General features: G+C 35.8%; 3 protein-coding genes across 8 annotated transcripts in view; 2 read left to right on the top strand and 1 right to left on the bottom strand.

Annotated features, from left to right (window-relative positions):
* rhea (Talin_middle and talin-RS domain-containing protein rhea) overlaps positions 1–10824 on the top strand; it is a 47081-nt gene extending 36257 nt beyond the window's left edge. For 2 of the 4 annotated variants that reach the window (XM_076402374.1, XM_076402375.1), the window contains exons 12-33: positions 17–391; positions 453–606; positions 669–832; positions 893–1052; positions 1111–1654; positions 1709–2027; positions 2086–2702; positions 2758–2913; positions 3128–3377; positions 3438–3687; positions 3746–4057; positions 4114–4362; positions 4422–4612; positions 5409–5525; positions 5583–5715; positions 5772–6032; positions 6093–6217; positions 6463–6605; positions 6689–7006; positions 7078–7220; positions 7275–7338; positions 9393–10824. In XM_076402374.1, the coding sequence (XP_076258489.1) occupies positions 17–391; positions 453–606; positions 669–832; positions 893–1052; positions 1111–1654; positions 1709–2027; positions 2086–2702; positions 2758–2913; positions 3128–3377; positions 3438–3687; positions 3746–4057; positions 4114–4362; positions 4422–4612; positions 5409–5525; positions 5583–5715; positions 5772–6032; positions 6093–6217; positions 6463–6605; positions 6689–7006; positions 7078–7220; positions 7275–7338; positions 9393–10299 (5952 nt within the window). In that variant the 3' untranslated portion in view covers positions 10300–10824. Of the gene's footprint in view, positions 1–16; positions 392–452; positions 607–668; positions 833–892; positions 1053–1110; positions 1655–1708; positions 2028–2085; positions 2703–2757; positions 2914–3127; positions 3378–3437; positions 3688–3745; positions 4058–4113; positions 4363–4421; positions 4613–5408; positions 5526–5582; positions 5716–5771; positions 6033–6092; positions 6218–6462; positions 6606–6688; positions 7007–7077; positions 7221–7274; positions 7351–9286; positions 9324–9392 lie in introns of all 4 variants that reach the window. The other 2 variants (XM_076402376.1, XM_076402377.1) reach the window with 2 other exon arrangements.
* Positions 10825–15601: 4777 nt separating this feature from the next.
* On the bottom strand, positions 15602–17316 carry LOC143195334 (elongation factor Tu). Its single transcript, XM_076402383.1, has 6 exons — positions 16953–17316; positions 16642–16895; positions 16453–16576; positions 16146–16396; positions 15866–16094; positions 15602–15812 (listed from the first exon to the last, which is right to left on the bottom strand). The coding sequence occupies exons 1-6, from the start codon at positions 17314–17316 to the stop codon at positions 15619–15621; spliced, it is 1416 nt and encodes a 471-aa protein (XP_076258498.1). The 3' UTR covers positions 15602–15618.
* ATPsyngamma (ATP synthase, gamma subunit) lies at positions 17201–19171 on the top strand. Of its 3 annotated transcripts, none has more exons than XM_076402393.1 (4): positions 17201–17335; positions 17904–18109; positions 18164–18589; positions 18644–19171. In XM_076402393.1, the coding sequence occupies exons 2-4, from the start codon at positions 17915–17917 to the stop codon at positions 18905–18907; spliced, it is 885 nt and encodes a 294-aa protein (XP_076258508.1). In that variant the 5' UTR covers positions 17201–17335; positions 17904–17914; the 3' UTR covers positions 18908–19171. The 3 variants fall into 3 exon arrangements, with proteins under 3 accessions (XP_076258508.1, XP_076258506.1, XP_076258507.1); XM_076402391.1 differs by having other exon boundaries at positions 17254–17646; XM_076402392.1 differs by lacking the exon at positions 17201–17335 and adding an exon at positions 17618–17721.
* Positions 19172–19362: the final 191 nt, after the last annotated feature.

A 19362-nucleotide genomic window follows, 5' to 3' on the forward strand; every position in this document is an offset into this window, starting at 1 on the left:
TAACTTTGTCCATTAGGTTGAAGCTGCACGCCAATGCGCTACAAACCCCAACGAAATCAGATTCCAAGATCAACTTAGGCGGACTGCCGAAGATCTCAGGGATGTAACTATAGTTGCGGCGACAACACCGGCCCTACGATCAAAGTTAGTCGATCGAGTTCAACTATGTGCCCGTAAGGCCGTATCATCAGCTAGCCAATGTATCACAGCTGCACATGCAACCCATCCACATAATCCAAATATTCAAACGCGAGAAACGCTTCTTCAAGATACGCACGATCTAACAGAGCAGATTCGGCCTCTAGTAGAATCGATTAAAGCTAACGAAGCTAATCCCGGAGATACTAATGCCCAAAGCGAACTCATGTACGTCGCTGAGGTCTTCTTGCACGTAAGTATTTCGTACAAAATGTTTGCTGGGTTTCGTAATTATGATTTTAAACTGATTTTAGCCAGCCACTCAATTTGCACAAACTTCTCGCACAGTACTACCAACTTTAACAGATCAGTCAATCACAGAACAATTATCGCTCACTAGTCATCAACTTAATAGTGATTTGAATGAATTGAGAAATGCTATTAGCAGAGCTAAACCAGCATGCCAAGGTAATAACATGAGTTGTTTCAACATTTGGACATTTATTTAGTTAATTTGTTGATGTTACAAGGATTGGGAATGGATGCTGCTGCACAATTGATTGAAGATCTTCAAGACGAACTACGAGAGTTCGAACGAGCTTTAGAAGCTCATCGATTATATCCACTCCCTGGAGATTCTACAGAGAAAGGTGTACATCAGTTGATTAATAATGGAAAATTAATAAACCAGGGTGTACGTAAAGTTTTTGATAATACCACCATTGTTTTTTCATAAATTTATTTTTTATTAAAGGTCGCTCAACTACTGAGCGCCACAGCGCAAGGTAACGAAATGTATAACTCCCAAGCAGCCAGAGATACGGCTCATAGCTTGAGGAACTTTACAGGAGCTGTAAGGTGTATTGCTGCTACCAGCGATAACCCCGATGTCCAAAGAACAATTATCCATGCTGGTACGTTGATTTATATTTCAACTTTTTCTTCAAGGTGTAATGAAATTTAATATTATAGGCCAAGAAGTACTCCATCACTCAACTAAATTACTAGAAGTGTCGCAACGTAGTCTTCATGTAGTAGATACATCTCCCGTCTTACAAAAGGCAGCGAAAGAAGTTAATGCTGCTATTCAACGAGCGGTAAATTGCCTTCCCGGGCAAAAAGATGTGGACTCTGCTATTACGAACATTATCGACTGGTCCTCTACTCTCGATACAGAAAGCTTTCCTCCCACAAACAAATCATATGGTGAATTACAGCAGGAATTAACTACAGCTGCAGCTAATTTGGATCAAGCCAGTGCCGGAGTTGTTCATTCAGTTCACAGCCCAGTACAATTAGCTTCTTCCTCGAAAGATTTCTCATCTGCCTTCCATGGACTTCTACAAGTCTCGATGGAGATGGCTGGGCAAACAAGTGAAGCGTCCGTTCGCGGACAAATGGTGCATTCATTAAAAAATGTATCAACATCATCTAGCACTTTATTAACCACTGCCAAATCCTTATCGGCTGATCCAAATCTTCCCAATGGAAAAAATCAACTGGCTGTAGCAGCAAGGTAAACAATTTCAAAATCCTCTTAACTTAAATTAACCATGTGAAAATTATCCAGGGCGGTTACGGAAAGTATCAATCACTTAGTGAATGTCTGTACATCAGCTGCCCCAGGACAAACAGAATGTGACAACGCCATCAGAAAAATCCAGGCCATGAGATATTTGCTAGAAAAACCTAGTGAACCCATTAACGAATCTTCTTACTTTGAATCTTTAGATCAGGTTATTGACAAGAGTAAAGTTTTAGGAGAAGCACTCTCTGGCATGACCCAAACTGCTCGAAACTCTGAACATGAGAAATTTACCGAACACGTAAAAAGTGTCAGTGGAACTATCTGTTCTTTAGTAGAGACAACCGCTCAAATGGCATATTTGGTAAATAATGAATGCTAATTAATCAAAGATTGTTTTGTTTAATCTCGCTTATTTATAGGTGGGAGCCTCAGATAGTACATCCACTGCCGGTCGTCCTGGATTAGTGGACCAAGCCCAGTTCGCTCGCGCATCCCAAGCAATTAAACGAGGTTGTGAAGCTCTCTCTAATCCTACCAGTCCCCAAAAGCAAGTTTTAGAAGCAGCCACAATTATTGCTAAACATACAAGTGCTTTGTGCAACTCATGCAGAACTGCCAGTTCAAAAACAACCAATCCTGTGGCTAAAAGACAGTTTGTACAGAGTGCTAAGGCCGTTGCCAACTCCACCTCTGCGTTAGTTAAAGAAATAAAAGCTCTGGACAATGATTATTCGGGAGAGAATAGGCGAAGATGTGCCGAAGCAACAAAACCTCTTTTGGAAGCCGTTGAAGATCTATGTGTCTATGCCAGCTCCAGTGAATTTGTCTCGATTCCGGCTAAAATATCGGCGCAAGCTCTCGAAGCTCAGAAGCCCGTAATAAGCGCGGGCAATCGCTTGATTGACAGCTCATGCTCGGTTATTTCAAGCGCTAAAAATTTAATTGTCATGCCCAAGGACCCATCCACTTGGCAACAATTTGCTAAATCTTCAAAAGATGTATCTGATACAATGAAACAATTAGTCGTTAATATCAGGTAATCGTTGTTTTTATTTTTTTTACTTAATGCATTAAATATTCCTATTTTACAGAACTAGTGCTCCTGGTCAAATAGAAACTGAACAAGCGGCCCAAGTTCTTACTAATCATCTCAAAACTCTTGACGCTGCCTATATGGATGCTGTATCTCAATCTCTCCAACCAAGGCGTAATGCTACTCTCTCCGCATTCAGTCAGCAAGTCAACAGGTACATTACTCTAAATAATCGTCCATAGCTACCGTACGTCAAACCGAAACGCTTGGAATTTTCCTTCTTGGTTGAAACTTCGGAATAAAACACATACAATCTCTTGTTACAACGTAATATTATGTAAACATTTCAGACAATCTTACGAAAGAATGAATTGAATTTTTGGATACAAAAATTCAATCAGAGTATCTTATCAATAAACTCTTTCCAGGGCTGCTGCTAGCTTGACCGACACTATCGAACCTTTAAGAAGTGCCGCCAAATTCGAAGCAGAAAACATCGGCCACACCCTCAGTCAAATGTTACAATATTTCGAACCCTTGGTACTGAACACTATCGGGGCCGCTTCTAACATGACGAACTCCAAACAACAGGAACAGCTTCTAAATCAGGCCAAATCCGTCACCGAAAGTACTCTGCAGTTAGTCTACGCCTCTAAAGATTGTGGAGGAAATCCCAAGGTTGTTATCTTGATATTGCCATAGCTGCTTCAATATTGGTAACATTTTCTGGATTTATAGGCCGTTAAAGTTCATCCGGATATTGATGAAACCGCTGATTTTGCCAAAGTAGCTATACAGGAACTAGTTCAGTCCCTTGAAGTGATATCTACACAAAGCGGCAAAGTATCCAGTGTGGTGGATAATTTGACCAGAGCCATGACTCGTCTGACAGATCATAGAGCGTCTCTTATTATCTCCGATAATGAAGGTTATGTAGATTATCAAACCCGCATGGTGGAATGTGCTAAAGATGTTGCTAAAATTGCTGGTAAGTAAGCCAATATATAAGTACACGAGATAAGTTTTATCAAATATAATTTTCTTAGGTGAAATGGCTACTAAAGCTGCGATTGATAGTCAAGAACTGGCCAGCCTAAGTGCCAAATTAGCGCACAAATATACTCAATTGTCTAACGACAGTATCGGAGCTGCTGCTTCCGCAACTAATGCTGAAATCGGTTTGAGACTCAAGGAAGTCGTTCAACAACTAGGCGGTGCTTGTGTCGAACTGGTGCAAGCTAGCGGACAATGCCTCATTGCCAAAGATGATATAATCCTACGAGAAGTGGGAGATTGTTCCAGAAATGTCACCGAAAAAGTCTCCAGAGTTCTGGCAACTCTACAAAGCGGATCTAAAGGTATACCTTTTAAAATTGACAATTATTAAACAAATCTTATAAATTTGATTTCACAGGAACACAAGCTTGTATAAATGCAGCCTCCACGGTATCTGGTATCATTGGAGATCTGGAAACCACTATCATGTTTGCCACCGCTGGTAATCTAAATCCAGAAAATGAAGAAGAGTCATTTGCAGATCATCGTGAAAATATTCTAAAAACTGCTAAGGCTCTGGTAGAGGATACCAAGACATTAGTGGCAGGTGCTGCTAGTTCTCAAGAACAATTAGCTGTCGCTGCTCAAAATTCCGTTGCCACTATCGGTAAAAATTAATTAACTGCCAAGTTAACTTGTATTCTGAATTATAATTCCAATTTCCAGTGAAACTTGCTGAAGTTGTCAAATTCGGAGCAGCCAGCTTAGGATCTGATAATCCAGATTCTCAAGTCATGCTTATCAACGCTGTTAGAGACGTAGCTAGTGCTTTAGGTGACCTAATTCACGCAACTAAAGCAGCAAGTGGTAAACCCATCAACGACCCAACCATGGCTCATCTGAAAGACAGTGCCAAGGTAGGCCATAAGCTTCGTACCTCAAACAACTAACATATATACCTGTTAAAATAACATTTTTTGGGTGGACTTTAAATAATGATCCCAAATCCTAATAAGTAAATCGTCCACGCTTTTAACCAAGACACCAATCAAAACATGTGCAAATCAGTTATTTGAAGTCCACCAAATACACTACTCTTAACAGCTAACATTCTGGAGTATACTAAAAACACATCCTTTGAATTGTATGGTGGTGGGCTAACACATGTTTTGATTGGTTGAACAGGTATTCGACTCGGACACCGATTGGTGGATATCCGACCAAGAAGAGGAACTGCTTCGGTTGCTAAGTGATAGCCGTGAAAACATCAACTCTGAAGGATTGACAGATGTGGATCTGCCGTCCGACATTGCACAGTGTCTTGTTTATGCTTCCTAGATTGTTTTTCTAGATGTGTTTTTATGTGATCTAATATATTATATCGGTTTTTTCTAGAACATTTATATTTTTCTATCTCTAGCTTTAATATTATCATCGGTATGGAAAGTTTTGATTCTCTATTAAAATGTGTGGCAAACGATTCTATGTTTTATTATTATCTTAACATACATAAATCTGTTATGAAAACTGAAAGTTGATGGTATGTATCAGCGATCCAGTGTGTAATTTTTGGTGTTCCTTCTTTTTTGGTATTTTCGTTTCCGATCTTCTTAACTCATCTTTCAAGCTTTTCATGTGCCGTGTCCTGACTAAAAGCATGATTTTAACCGTTTAGATGATAAGCAATGTTCTTAATTCGTTTCCTTCTTCCAGATCATGGTAACTAACGTAACGTCCTTATTAAAAACGGTGAAGGCCGTCGAAGACGAACACACTAGAGGCACCAGGGCTTTAGAATCAACTGTTGAGGCTCTTGGTCAAGAGAGAAGGGTAAACATTTTAATAAAATAACGAACTAGCCAACACTAATGTTTTTTCTTTATTCAGACTCTATATTTGAGTGAAGGTTGTAAAGAGTCTGTCACTGCCGAGGATTTAATTCGTTGCACCAAAAATATTACAAATGCAACCGCGAAGGCCGTATCTGCTGGTATAAGCAACAGACAGGATGATATTATTGGTTGGTATACACTTAACCATATCGTAACACTATCGCTAAACGATATTTATCGACAGCCGCTGCTAACTTGGCAAGAAAAGCAATCTCAGGCATGTTAATTACCTGCAAAAGTGCTGCTTACAATTTAGCTGAGACCAATGAGATACGTGAGGAGACCTTACACGCGGGCGACGAATGTGCCAAAGATTTTCACCAATTGCTTATCACCATCCTTGAGGGTAATGGTTCCGCCGACTTGAAACAAACCCTACCTGTCATATCCAGAAAAATTGCACAATCAGTGACCGAACTGGTCAGTATCGCGAAACGATTAAAAGGTTCGTATCCGTACAACTAAGTATTTTTCCCTGATAATCAACATAATGATGAAAATATAGGTTCGGATTGGGTGGATCCTGACGACCCAACGGTCATTGCAGAAAACGAGCTGTTGGGTGCTGCCGCCTCTATCGACGCAGCAGCCAAGAAACTGGCTAGTTTAAGACCTAGACAGTCTGTAAAGGTATGTACTGATTTATATACAGTATATTACTAACCGAAACGTATACAACTGCGAACCATTCCCAAAGCTACAAGATATGTTTGATATTCTTGGTTGTTGTTTCGAAAGCACCCAGGAGTCAAACATATTATTATAGAGTCGGGACTTATCATCGAGGAACATGCTGGTAATTTATAATGTTAATACGAAATATGACATAATAAACACTACACAGCCTATCACTCTAAATTTGATGGCTTTTACAGACTCAGGACCCAGGATTTGAGTCTATGAACTTTGACGAAATGATACTCGAAGCGGCCAAATCAATCACAACTGCCACTTCAGCGCTTATTAAAGCGGCCAGCGCAGCCCAACGGGAACTTATTGATAGTGGTAAAATGTCGAGGTTAGTGGTTTTATACTTTACCATATTCTTGCTAGTATAAACTTCTTTTTTTTATTTATTCCTTTTTCATTTTTGTTTTATAGGTATCCAATATCATCTTCCGATGATGGTCAATGGTCAGAAGGCCTTATCTCAGCTGCTAGGTTGGTAGCTGCAGCGACTCACAGCCTAGTGGAAAGCGCCAATGCCTTAGTGCAAGGATTGGGCAGCGAAGATAAACTGATTGCTGCCGCTAAGCAAGTAGCTAGTTCAACCGCTCATCTTTTGGTTGCGTGTAAAGTAAAAGCGGAGGGTGATACCGAAGCTACCAGAAGACTTCATTCTGCAGGAAATGCTGTTATACGCTCGACAGATAATTTGGTCCGAGCTGCGCAACAAGCTAAACAAGTCGAAGAAGAACGGTAATTTTTTCCACTTTAAAATTTATAGTTTCAGTTATATTGGGTTATAAAACTCCTTATTCTTTCGCTAGATATCTTGTTATTAATAAGAAGATGGTGGGAGGCATCGCGCAAGAATTAGACGCACAATCTGAAGTCGTAAGGATCGAACGAGAGCTACTAGACGCTCGAAATAAACTAGCAGCCATTCGACAAGCCAGATACAAATTGAAAGGTATTTATGCAATCCAACAGTCTCATGCAACATAGTCAATTATCTTTTATTTAGGTTATGAAACTTCTGGTGAAGATACCGACGGCTACGGAGGATCCGCCTCTGAGCAGGATATACGGTGAGTCAAAAGGTGTGTCGTTCAACTCTTTCTTAACCACAGCTCCTGTCTATAGTTACATGTTTTTACCGACAAACTAACACATTATTGTTCTGGTACAGTATACGTTGGTCTTAGTAACAATTCATTAAAAATGTGATAACAAAATAAAATACATATTTGAGTACATTACATTTACAACACTGTGAACAAAATTACAGATGAAACTATGGTATCTATTTTTCATTTATATTTAGCCCATGTAGCCTTAAGCAATAACATTAAGCACGCTAATAGTATATATTAGAGTTTAAGTCTTGCAACATGACCAAATAAAGTATTGAGATAAAATTAATATTTATCCACCAGATTTTTTTACTAATTTTCTTAAAAAAACAAGCATCTCACTTTATACACTATTATTAGCTTTTAATCAAACATTTCATAAACTTTCCTTTAATCAAACAGAGTTCTACAAATAATATCTATTATATGTCTTTACAGCAGCTTCTGAAATTAATAAATCTTTTTTTTTCAATATATGTTAATTTTTAGCCACAGGAATACATGAATCATTCAAATAATATTGATAATTGTTTTAACGTTTGATCAAATACAATTAAATATAAACATCTTTTAAATATTGACAATTATTTAAAAATTGAAAGACATATTTCATTTTATATTTTTCACAGTACTGTATTATATCTAATGTACATCTTTTGAGATATAATATTTATTGGTTTAAATCATTTCATCACTGGTATAAAATATAGAAGTGAATGTTTTGATCTAAATCATGAATTAACTTTGTTAACTAATTTATGATTAAATTGATAATAGAATTAATTTATCTGTATTTATAGGCGTAAGTATTAATATCTAACAAAATTCGTAAGGGTTTTACTAACGTTTATTTAACAATTATTTCAAAACAGATTTCTATTTTTTACTAAAAAAATATATCCTTAAACAGTTAATGATAATGTATTTCTCATAAAAAATATGTCAAATATATTCTTATAAAAATCACTTTTCATTAAACGATATAACGGTCGATTCATAAAGATAAATTATCGCGTCCCTTCATCAAATTCGCAGCTTAAAGTTAGGAGTCGATAAACTTAAAATTAAGCGAATTGATGATCAAACAATCGACAGGAGCTTTCAGAACATGAATGTTGTTTAGATTGGTTGAACCTTCTGAGACACATATTTTATTAAGACTTAATCGCTTAGGGTTTTGGTGATTGCAATTTCGATTTTAAATGATTAACCCATCTGAAGAAAACAAGACATAACCCACAAATGTTAATGCAAAAGCGAATTAGCCAGTCAAGTCCGAGAAAACACTCTTCAGTGATTGTTTGTATATAAAAACGAGTTAAATTATCTATGCCTGTCTCTACTTGTATAAGTGTATATTGTTCTTCTATCTATTTTTCAGTATATTGAATGTCTCTTATTTTTAACATTGAAATAATTATTTTTGAAGATCAACAAAAAGTGTTTTATAAATTGACTGACAAATAATTGTTTGCCTTCATTAAAGAGATTGATTACACTTAACAGGCATTCAAGTGTGATTATAGTTACAATATTAGAAACACTGTTATTGTATATCACCAAGAATGTACATAAGACTTCATTAAGTAATTTGGTTTTCTTTTTGAAAAGTTAAAAATAAATTAATTTTGGAGATTTTTTTTTGGTATTGGCTGACTAGTATGGTTTATTATTAGTATAGGTACTACACAGCTTTTTGCAACATGTAGTTAATATTAATAAAACGCAATAGCTGTGCAAATATAAATAAAATATAATTTAAAATTGTGCAATGACTTAAACATAACCAAGGATAATAGTTATAGCAATAAATATACACAATTTTAAATTTGCTACTATAAATTACTTGTTTTCTAACATAACCACCTTTTTATTAACCATATGATTTCAATTGCATGCACAGCCTCAGAATAAAACGTTAACAGATGTAACAGTAGCAGGTAAGATTGCACTAACAAATCCCTTCGTTCGCTATCTCTTCTTAACATATTATGACCTCCCATTTTCAGATCCAGATCACCTTACCAACCAAAATATTACCAGGACACTTACAGCCACTTAGAAAGTCCGGATAAAATCAATTCTTTGGAACGTAATCGAAAACCTAGTCATCTCTTAAGTGCCATCAACGATCTGGACCAGGCGGTGTACGGAGGTACGAACAGCTACGGACAAAATTCGGGAATTTATGGAACAACCGGTGGATCATACAACTCAGGTTACGACACGTACGGGAGTCGGGCAAGTCCTAGCCGCACCCTGAACGTTACTCAATCACCCTCGTTCAAAACGCCATCACCATTTGGTACTAGCACGTTTCAATCTCTCAAACCTTACGGAACCAGTATCAACACTTCTCCGAAGCCGTTCAATACGTCGCCTCGATCATCCACTGGAGCGTCACCCCAACCCGTGCCTGGTTCATATCAGACCTTAACTGACTCGTATTTGAAATCTGATCAGAGAGGTTACGACGGTGGTAGTTTCAAAGCTCCAGTACTAACTACTTTTGATATGCCTAATCGTGCCTCTTCTGATGGGGTCTCCAGGTCGGAGTATGGCACAAATACTTACAAAACTCCGGACGGATATCGCACAGACAGTTACAAATATGAATACTACAAATCTGAACCCAAGACGTCGTACACCTCCTCTAGTGATAAATTCTACACCACCTCATCGTCTAAAGACGACGCCTTTCAGACATTCAAAAACGGAAGTTCGGACGAACAGTTCCAGTCCGCCTATTCGACCAACGTCGAATTTATTAACGAGCCCCCAGTTGTAAAAGACGACGTATTGGAACAGAAAACGATAAAGAAATCTACAACGGAGCAGGTGTTCGAAAAGAAAACGACCACCACCAGCCGATCAGTCAAGCAAGAATCTCAAATGAAAACCTTCAAGTTCTCTTGAGAAAATATCCAAATTTCGAAAGGTTATACCTCCGAGAACGTACGCCTAATATAGTAGCTGACAAAGTGTCCTTTATTTCAAAGTGGTGCTAAACAAATTTTTATTTTTTCTTTTGCTTTTTTATGAAGATGGATCTATTTTTTATTAACCAAATAATATCGTCGTTTTGTATATTAATAGTTTTTATATGCCAAGTGCCAATAATTCTATGTTTTTTTTTCTTATTTTTACAAAGCTTTATATAATGTATGTATTTAAATATATATTTTAGTAGTGTTTAATTTAAATCACCTTGTGTATATTGTCTAATTACTATATCAAGAATATTTCTAAAAGTGCCTAAAATTGAGCCTGTTATTTAAATACCGTAGTGCCTAATCCATCAAATAATTTCGAAAATTATTACGCCTTATGCTACAAGTTACAATTGTATTTGTATGGATTGTTTAAAATGTTAGTGCGCTGTTTTTAATGTTGTATGTGTTATATTTACACTTATTCGGTTAATACAGATTTTAACTTTAACAGACTTTTTTTCCTTCCAGTCCCTTTTATAACGTTTAGATATAGCAAAAATAATTATCTTGTTTTTATCGTATTAAAATTCGTTCCTCAATCGGACATATAGCAGTAGGCCAAGCAGCAGGAGTGTTCTACTTTAAAATGCTACGTGTGAAAGAGAAGGAATGTGTTTTTCTTATAATAGAATATTTTAAACAAAAATGTGTTTTATCACTACTTAAATCAACATTTATGCATTAAGTTATGAAATTGATAGGGGTAGAAACATGAACTTTAAATTTACTTTAAGTAGTTTAATGCTAAGAAAGAGGCGATGATATACCATCGATTTAATAGTACTCTAATTTAAACGAAAACCTTAGCCAGTCTTCCCATTTTAAACCTCATACTATAGGCCCTATCACTTGTGCGATATAATACCTCCCTCTTGAAAAAACAATTAATTTTGAGTTTAGCACAATTATTGTAAATATATAATGTTCCGTCTTATACGCTAAATTGTTTGCTTCTGCTAGGAATCTACGAATTAGGGGCGTTTTTACGACGTACAGTCGCATCTTAATTGCTACTAAGATCTCATAGAGAAACGCGTAGAATTTACTTTAAGCATCGCACTCGAAAGACTTCCAGCTTATAGACGGCACCGTACCAGGGTTCAAGTTTCGGAACCACACAGAATTATCAAGACAATTACAATCAAGACTAAAATCCACCTTTTTCAAAACCCTTATTTTAATAATTCTGCCAATATAACACTCATTAATTTAACGTCACTTTTATACAAAAAAGACATTTTTTGTACCACTAAGTGGTGTACGTGTGTTTGTGTTTCCGTCAGTTGTTTTATATTCTCAGTATTCTATTTTCAGACGCGATTTTTCCTCTCTCCTGCAGTATTTCTCTGTTCCTTCTCCTTTTCATTGTTGCTTCCCAGATTTTCTTTACTTTCTTGTGTTCTCACCAACTCAGTTGGCTCAATTCTACGTACCCTTCCACTAATTCAATATAGAGTCTTGTGACTAGCTTTTATACCTCCTTAACAATACCCACGTCTAGGAAATGAATGTTAGCGTTGGTCAATATATTGTTTTATATACTACCATTTTCGTTTTGTTTCATATTTCTTTATTTTTAATGAGTTTACTATTTACAGCGAAGCATAAATCCATGGCTTTTCCAATTCTGGAATGCATCTCCTTCTTCTGGTTTCCTTTACTTCCATTTTTATAGCCCAATATTTAAGTTAATTTACTTTTTTTATTTTTATATCTCCAATTTGGATATTTATTTCTTCTGATTCTCCCATCCGGTGTTAGTATTTGAATTAATGTAATTAAAATACGTGTTATACATAATTGGTAATACTTTTTCTTTGGTTAGTTTTTAAAAGTGTAATTTGTGACTATGGCAAACTTATGCCTACTTTAATACCTGTAAGAACAGATTTAGATTGATCGCAGTATTGTGAATGTGAGATTTTATTATTATTGCATCACAACTAAAACAAAGTTTAGAAAGAAAATTTGATAAGTTTTTTAACTGTCCCCTGAAATAAATAAAATCATAAAGCCTAGTTAAAAAATGCGTTGGTTGCCAAATATATTAAAATTCACGCCTTAAAGGTTAATTACAAAAAAAAACATAAAATAATGCCTAGGAGCAACAGGAGTGGCAGTATTAGTAAAGATGATGCTGATTTTATGGTTTTTGCGAACAGAGACAATAGCTGGTTACAGACATAAAAAATAAAGTTAGAGTTAGTCCGCTTCCTAAACGAAAAAAGCAAAACTTATCTTGAACGCTATCCAAATATGAAAAACATGTCCGTACAAGTCCATCTAACACAAATTTGTGCTCATCAAGACCTATAGAAAGATGGTTGTATTTATTCACTAACAAGATTTTTTCCGATCATACATTTAAAGATCAAGTGTTCATGAAAAGAATTTCTTTTACTGATTAATAGGCTGCGCTGGTATTTTGTAATTTTTTGTATTTCGTATTTTAAATACATGCCTTGCTCTGCTTTGCTTTTATTCAATACCGTTTTGTATTCTCTTAGTATCATATTCCAACTGTCAATTCATACATTATTTTATCTATTAACATTAGAAACAGGGATGGACTGAAACTTCCGTCTTGTCTTAATCCTGCTCGGCGGTGTTTAATTTTATGTTGCCTGCAATGACAGCATTGATATTTATCCCTTACATATCTGAAATTATTCTTACAATTTTATTACATTCTCCTCTTTGTTTTAGCAAAACCCATAGTATTTATCTTCTTACTATGTAAAATATGTTTTTCCACATCAATGCAAGGTATATATCGTTCTTTAGTTGTATTTTTAGACAAAATAATATCGTTTGTCTGGTGAGGCTTCTTACAGTGACACCAATTCCATTTGAGCGACGACTCGGGGTTATATTAACCGTCGATCAATTACAACTTAATGGCACAGAACTGTGACTTCACGAAATTCACCAACCAGTAATTCTTCTGCAAACTTCTGCGAGAGATAACTATAGCGTCAAAACTTTCATGTTATCTATCTCGAGGTCCGTTATGTGGCACGTAAAATCATCCTGCTAAAAGCATATAGCGCTATCATTTAATCTGAGTTGGAAGAAATCAGTTACATTCACATTTATGTTCACCATTGACAGGGTGAGAAAGTACAAATTTTAGCCGGCTTCGTGGAGGCAGTAGTCAGTGTGACAGGACGGTCCTTCTACTGTTTCTATAGTCGCGGTTTCGAATCCTGCTAAGGCATGCATCTACTTTATGTTTGCGATTGTAATTGTCTTTATAGGCAACAGTGAAGAATCCGACAAGGAATAACCATCCCTGTCACGCCAGTAACCGGAGGTCTTCTGGTATGGCCTCTAAGTTGGCCACTGGCCAATCGGTAGGCTTAATGCCAAGGACCGTGGTTAGGAGCCCACGTTAAACTGTAGGTCCAGTCCAGAAAAACCCTCGTTGGTAAAAAGGAGACTAAAGTATATTAAAAAAAGTAACATATCAATTGAAAAGTCCCTGGCCTACCATAGTTAACACACTTTATTGGCAAAATTAGTTTTTTTTGTTACAAATTACTTATGATTCAGGACGGGACGGAATTAATAACACCACTTATGGCCTTGGAACAAAAGAGAAACTTTATTTTCCTGATATTTTATACACTACATTGGCTCTTGTATCGACTCAAATCATATCTTTAACATTTTTATTCAACATAATTCCCTTCAAGGGTGATAGACTGATTATAGCGCCCCTCCAACTTTTGATGACATTTTTGTAGTACGATTTGACTTTTGCTTCAAAATAGGCCTCCGTTTTGGTGATCACCTCTTCATTCGACAAAAATTTCTTTCCAGCGAACATTCTTTTAAGATCTGAGAACAGGAAATCTGGAGAATACGGTGGATGAAGAAGCATTTTGAAGCCCAATTCATGGGCTTTTACCATCGTTTTCACTGACTGTGCATTGTCTTAGTAAAGCAACACTTTCTTTTTCTTCAAATGCGGCCGTTTTTCGGCGATTTCGTCCTACAAACGGTTCAATAACGCTATGTAATAGTCGCTATTGATGGTCCTTCTTTTTTCAAGGTAGTCAATGAAAATTATTCCATGCGCATACCAAAATACAGACGCCATAACCTTGCCAACCGACTATTGCGCTTTCCCATGCTTTGGAGCGGGTTCATCGTGTGCAATCCACTCGGATGACTATCGATTGGACTTCGGAGTGAAATGACGGAGCCATGTTTCATCCACTGTCAGATATCGACGCAAAAACTCGGGCTTGATCATCTTCAAATACTGCTCCGAATCATCAACTCGTCGTTGTTTTTGGTCAAAAGTGAACTCACGCGGCACCCATTTTGCACAGAGCTTTCTCATACCCAAATATTCGTGAATGATATGATGTACAGGTTCAGTTGATATCTTTAGAGTGTCTGCTATTTCAGCGAATCTCAATTTACATTCACTGCGTTCACCGCTTTCAGTGTTCATTTCACCACGTCTAAACTTAGCATACCAATTCTTGATGGTTGATTTTCCTGGGCCAGTGTCAGGAAATTCGGCATCAAGCCAAGTTATTTGGTATTGTTACAAGTAACTTTCTGTTTAATTTATGAAAGTATCACATATCCACCTTTTTGGAAAAAGATGAACTTCGAAGACAAAACTTTTTAAATCAATTCTTAGACTCAAAGGCTTAGTCATATAATCAATAGTTTAGAGGCCCATATATCGAGCATCCTTTTGTAGGTGTTCAGCAGAACACCAATATCGACTTTGCTAATATACTGACCGTGCTAGTTTCTCCATCAATTTTCACCGAATAGACTGCTAGAGCGTGATTCTTTTATATTATCAGATATTATATTACAATTACTTTTACATCTCTTTTTATATTATCTTACCATTATCAGGGAGAAAGTGAACAAACCCTTTCCAGTAGATTTTGATAGTATTTTTCCTTTTGCCATAATAATATTTGCAAATATAATTCAATGTTATCATTATATTTAACGGCAAAATTTTTTCTAATTACTGCATCACTTTCACGTGTCACCATTCCAACGAGCGATTGAGAAAACACCAAGAACCTGTTTTCAAGGAATTACAAGTCAATATAATGACCGCATCAATAAGGTATGCCTTTCCCAGCAATTGCGTTAGGAATACAACCCAGTTATTTTCAACCTTTCATCTAGCTTACTATCCAAATCAGATATTTGGCCTAAGATCAGATGAACACAGGCAACATTAATAAGATAAATATTTTATTTAATCTAAATTCAATTTTCCTAAGCTAGTATTAACATTAATATTAGGCAGTGTCTCTACAATCACACCTGTGGCAACAGTAATATTATTTTCTCTTATGGTAAATTGTTGGCCTGGGCTCATTACCATTTTGTTTAACAGAGTTATTTTTATAGAACCATGTTCACCGGGCAAAATCATCTCTAAGCCTTCATCTGTTTTAAAAAATGTTGATTAAAATAATATTTTACACAAAATGAAGTCTTACCCAAATCTACTCGACATGCTATATTCCATGTTTTACTAAACAACTGTTGACAATAGTTCCCTAGAATTGGTTTAGACCTACCACCTTCTCCTTTAGTTAAAAAATATACACTCGCCTTAAATCTATTGCTCAATTTTTGACTATTCATTGCACATAGAAGCATTCCCCTTTTAACATCCTTTAGTTTCACTCCACGAGTCAATACTCCCACATTATCACCTGCTTTGGCCTATATCATACAAATATGACTAATGTAACAGAAAATGTGACTTATATTTACCTCAGTGGTGCTTTTTTTAAATATTTGGATGTCAGAAATTATGGTTTTTATTTGTGAGTCAAAACCTAGTAATTCAGCCTCACTCCCCTTTTGAAGTGTACCTCTACTTATAGTACCAACAACAACTGTTCCTCTACCAGGCACTAAGAAAGCATTATCTATTGGTAACAAAAAAGGAGATGTGTAATCCCTTTTGGGTTGTGGTATATACGAATCAAGTGTGTCTAGGAGCTTTCCAATTGATTTTAAACCTATAGTACTTATAATTTATTATAAAAAACCATATTATGCCATCTGCATGTACTACCTATGTCAGTATCCTTGCCGTTCATAGCTTCCAGTGCAGAACCAAATACAACAGGGCAATAATTTCCATCAAAACCAAAATCAACTAAAAGTTCCCTTATTTCCAATTCAACAAGATCTAAAACCTTTTTAGTACCTATATATATTATAATTTAAATCCAAAATTAAATAAAAATATTTATATTGATACCTCCTGATCCACTAAATCTGCCTTATTAACGTAAACAACAACTTTTGTGACTCCTACTTGCTTTGCTAACAATAAATGTTCTCTAGTTTGAGGCATTTGTCCATCAGTAGCTGCCACAACTAAAATCGCCCCATCCATTTGGGAAGTACCTGATATCATGTTTTTTATATAGTCAGCATGACCTGGGCAATCGGTATGAGCATAATGACGATTTTTGGTACTATATCCTACATGGCAGGCATTAATTGTAATACCTATAAAAATATTATGTTTTAATTATTTACCAATCAGTTACTTCAATCAATTTAAACCTCTTGCTTTTTCTTCAGGGGCTTTATCAATTTCATCATACGAGACATATTTCGCTAAACCTTGTATTTGCAAATATTTGGTAATAGCAGCTGTAAGCGTCGTTTTACCATGATCCACATGGCCGATAGTCCCAACATTTACATGTTTAGGCTCGTCGTTTTTAAGGATACTGTTTACAGCGTCTTTGCTATACCATCTATTTAAGTTTGCCGCTAAACCACTCACCCGACGAAGAAAAGTGTGGTTATGCCGGACTTCCTGACAAATTCGACATATATGAAGTTTTTTGTGGTATGTCACAGATAGTTTTTGTTCTTGATAAATTGCGAGTCCAAATCTGCGAATTAAACCAAGTGGAAGCATTATCTATTCTACTTTTTAGGTAATACTTGTTTCAATAAATAGATAGCTAAATACCACTACCTAGGATAAAATCTTGCGCATGCCTCAGTATTGCCAAATTATTTTTTTATATATATATTCAGATATTTAAACTTTTTCCATAATCCATCTTAATAAAATAAATAATATCTACATTACAATGTAATACGTAATATTGAAAAATAAACTAACTTTCGAATATGCATAATCCTGCATTTAGTAATCCTAATTTATTTCCCAAATAATATCAAGGATACCTAATTAATTTGGCAACACTGCTGTACTTTCGGTCAGCCAGTGAAGTGGCAAAAGGTTAGTTAAGTAGCATAGATGATTTGATATTAATTTTTAATAAGCAATTAATTTTATAACTCTAATATCGTTTAGGTATATATTACACCAACCAATAAAGTATAATCAATCAACAATTAAGCTAATATATTTCTAAAAGAAACATATTATTTTACATATACCATTACATAACTCCATAAAATAATATTATGTGACTATATTATTGTTAATTTAATAGGTATGTCTTGAAATCGACGTATAATATTTTTAATTTACAGGGTACATAAACATGTTGGGTAGATTTGGAACAGTTGTCACCGTAGTTGCTCAAAATGGGCCAATTCAGCAACAACAGAGGGGCATGGCCACCCTCAAAGCTATATCCATTCGTTTGAAATCTGTAAAAAACATCCAGAAAATCACCCAATCAATGAAGATGGTGTCAGCTGCTAAATATGCCAGAGCTGAGAGAGAACTTAAGCAGGTATTGTTCTACACATTAATGATTTGTTGTGTTATTGGTTTTATTATTAACTAGGTGAGGCCTATTGGTGACGGTGCAAAACAGTTTTATGAGAAAGCTGAAATTGCACCACCAGAAGATGTACCACAAAAACTTGTTATCGCCATGACTTCTGATAGGGGTCTTTGTGGGGCAGTTCATACCTCAGTAGCTCGTTACATCCGTAATGAACTTGGAAAAGACGACCAAAACATTAAGGTGGTCTGCGTCGGAGATAAGTCACGTTCTATCCTGTCGCGTATTTATGGCAAAAATATCATCTTAGCCTGTAACGAGGTTGGCCGTTTGCCTCCCACTTTCACTGATGCTTCAAAATTGGCTGATGCTATCCTAAAAAGTGGCTACAAATTTGGTTCTGGAGAAATCATCTACAACAGGTTCAAGTCTGTGGTATCATATGCCACAACTACTCTACCAGTTTTCAGTTTGGAATCTGTAGCTGTAAGTGGCTAATAAATATGTTATTATGTAAAATTAACTGCATATGAGTTTTAGGCTGCTCCAAAATTATCAATCTACGATTCTCTAGATGATGAAGTAATTCAATCATACTTGGAATTCTCCCTGGCTTCTTTGTTGTTCTATTCTATGAAAGAGGGTGCTTGCTCTGAACAGTCTTCAAGAATGACTGCTATGGACAATGCTAGCAAGAACGCCGGAGAGATGATTGATAAATTGACCCTGACCTTCAACAGAACCAGACAAGCTGTCATCACCAGAGAACTTATTGAAATTATTTCTGGTGCTTCGGCCTTGTAAACCACCATCATCTGATAATATGCCCTGTTTAGATTCTAAGAGTCAACTTTTTTTCACAATATTATATAAATCACCAATTAAATTATAATCGAAATCAATTAGTTTTGTTTTGTATGTATGAGTGAAAACAAAATTACAAAAACTCAAATAGTAAGCCCAAAGTCTTGTTCAACATCCATACTTTTTGTATTATTGTTTTACTGTTATATACTTATAAAACTATCAAAATAAACATGCGTAATAAATGTATGTTAGTATGGTGTATATTTTTTAATCTTATTATTCTATCCTATTTTAATAATGTAAACATTTTGTTGGTTGTAATGACATACATAACGCTTCTCTAATTTCATTATAATGTATACATATGTTTTTCTTGTTTTTGTGCAGTGCACCCAATTTGTATGTTTAAAAACCAATGAAATCTCTTCTTTTCAAGAGTTATTTTTACATAA

The sequence above is a fragment of the Rhynchophorus ferrugineus genome, unplaced genomic scaffold, assembly GCF_030347505.1.
Source record: "Rhynchophorus ferrugineus isolate W39M unplaced genomic scaffold, kcgeb_rfMv2 rfM4, whole genome shotgun sequence".
Classification (NCBI taxonomy): domain Eukaryota; kingdom Metazoa; phylum Arthropoda; class Insecta; order Coleoptera; family Curculionidae; genus Rhynchophorus; species Rhynchophorus ferrugineus.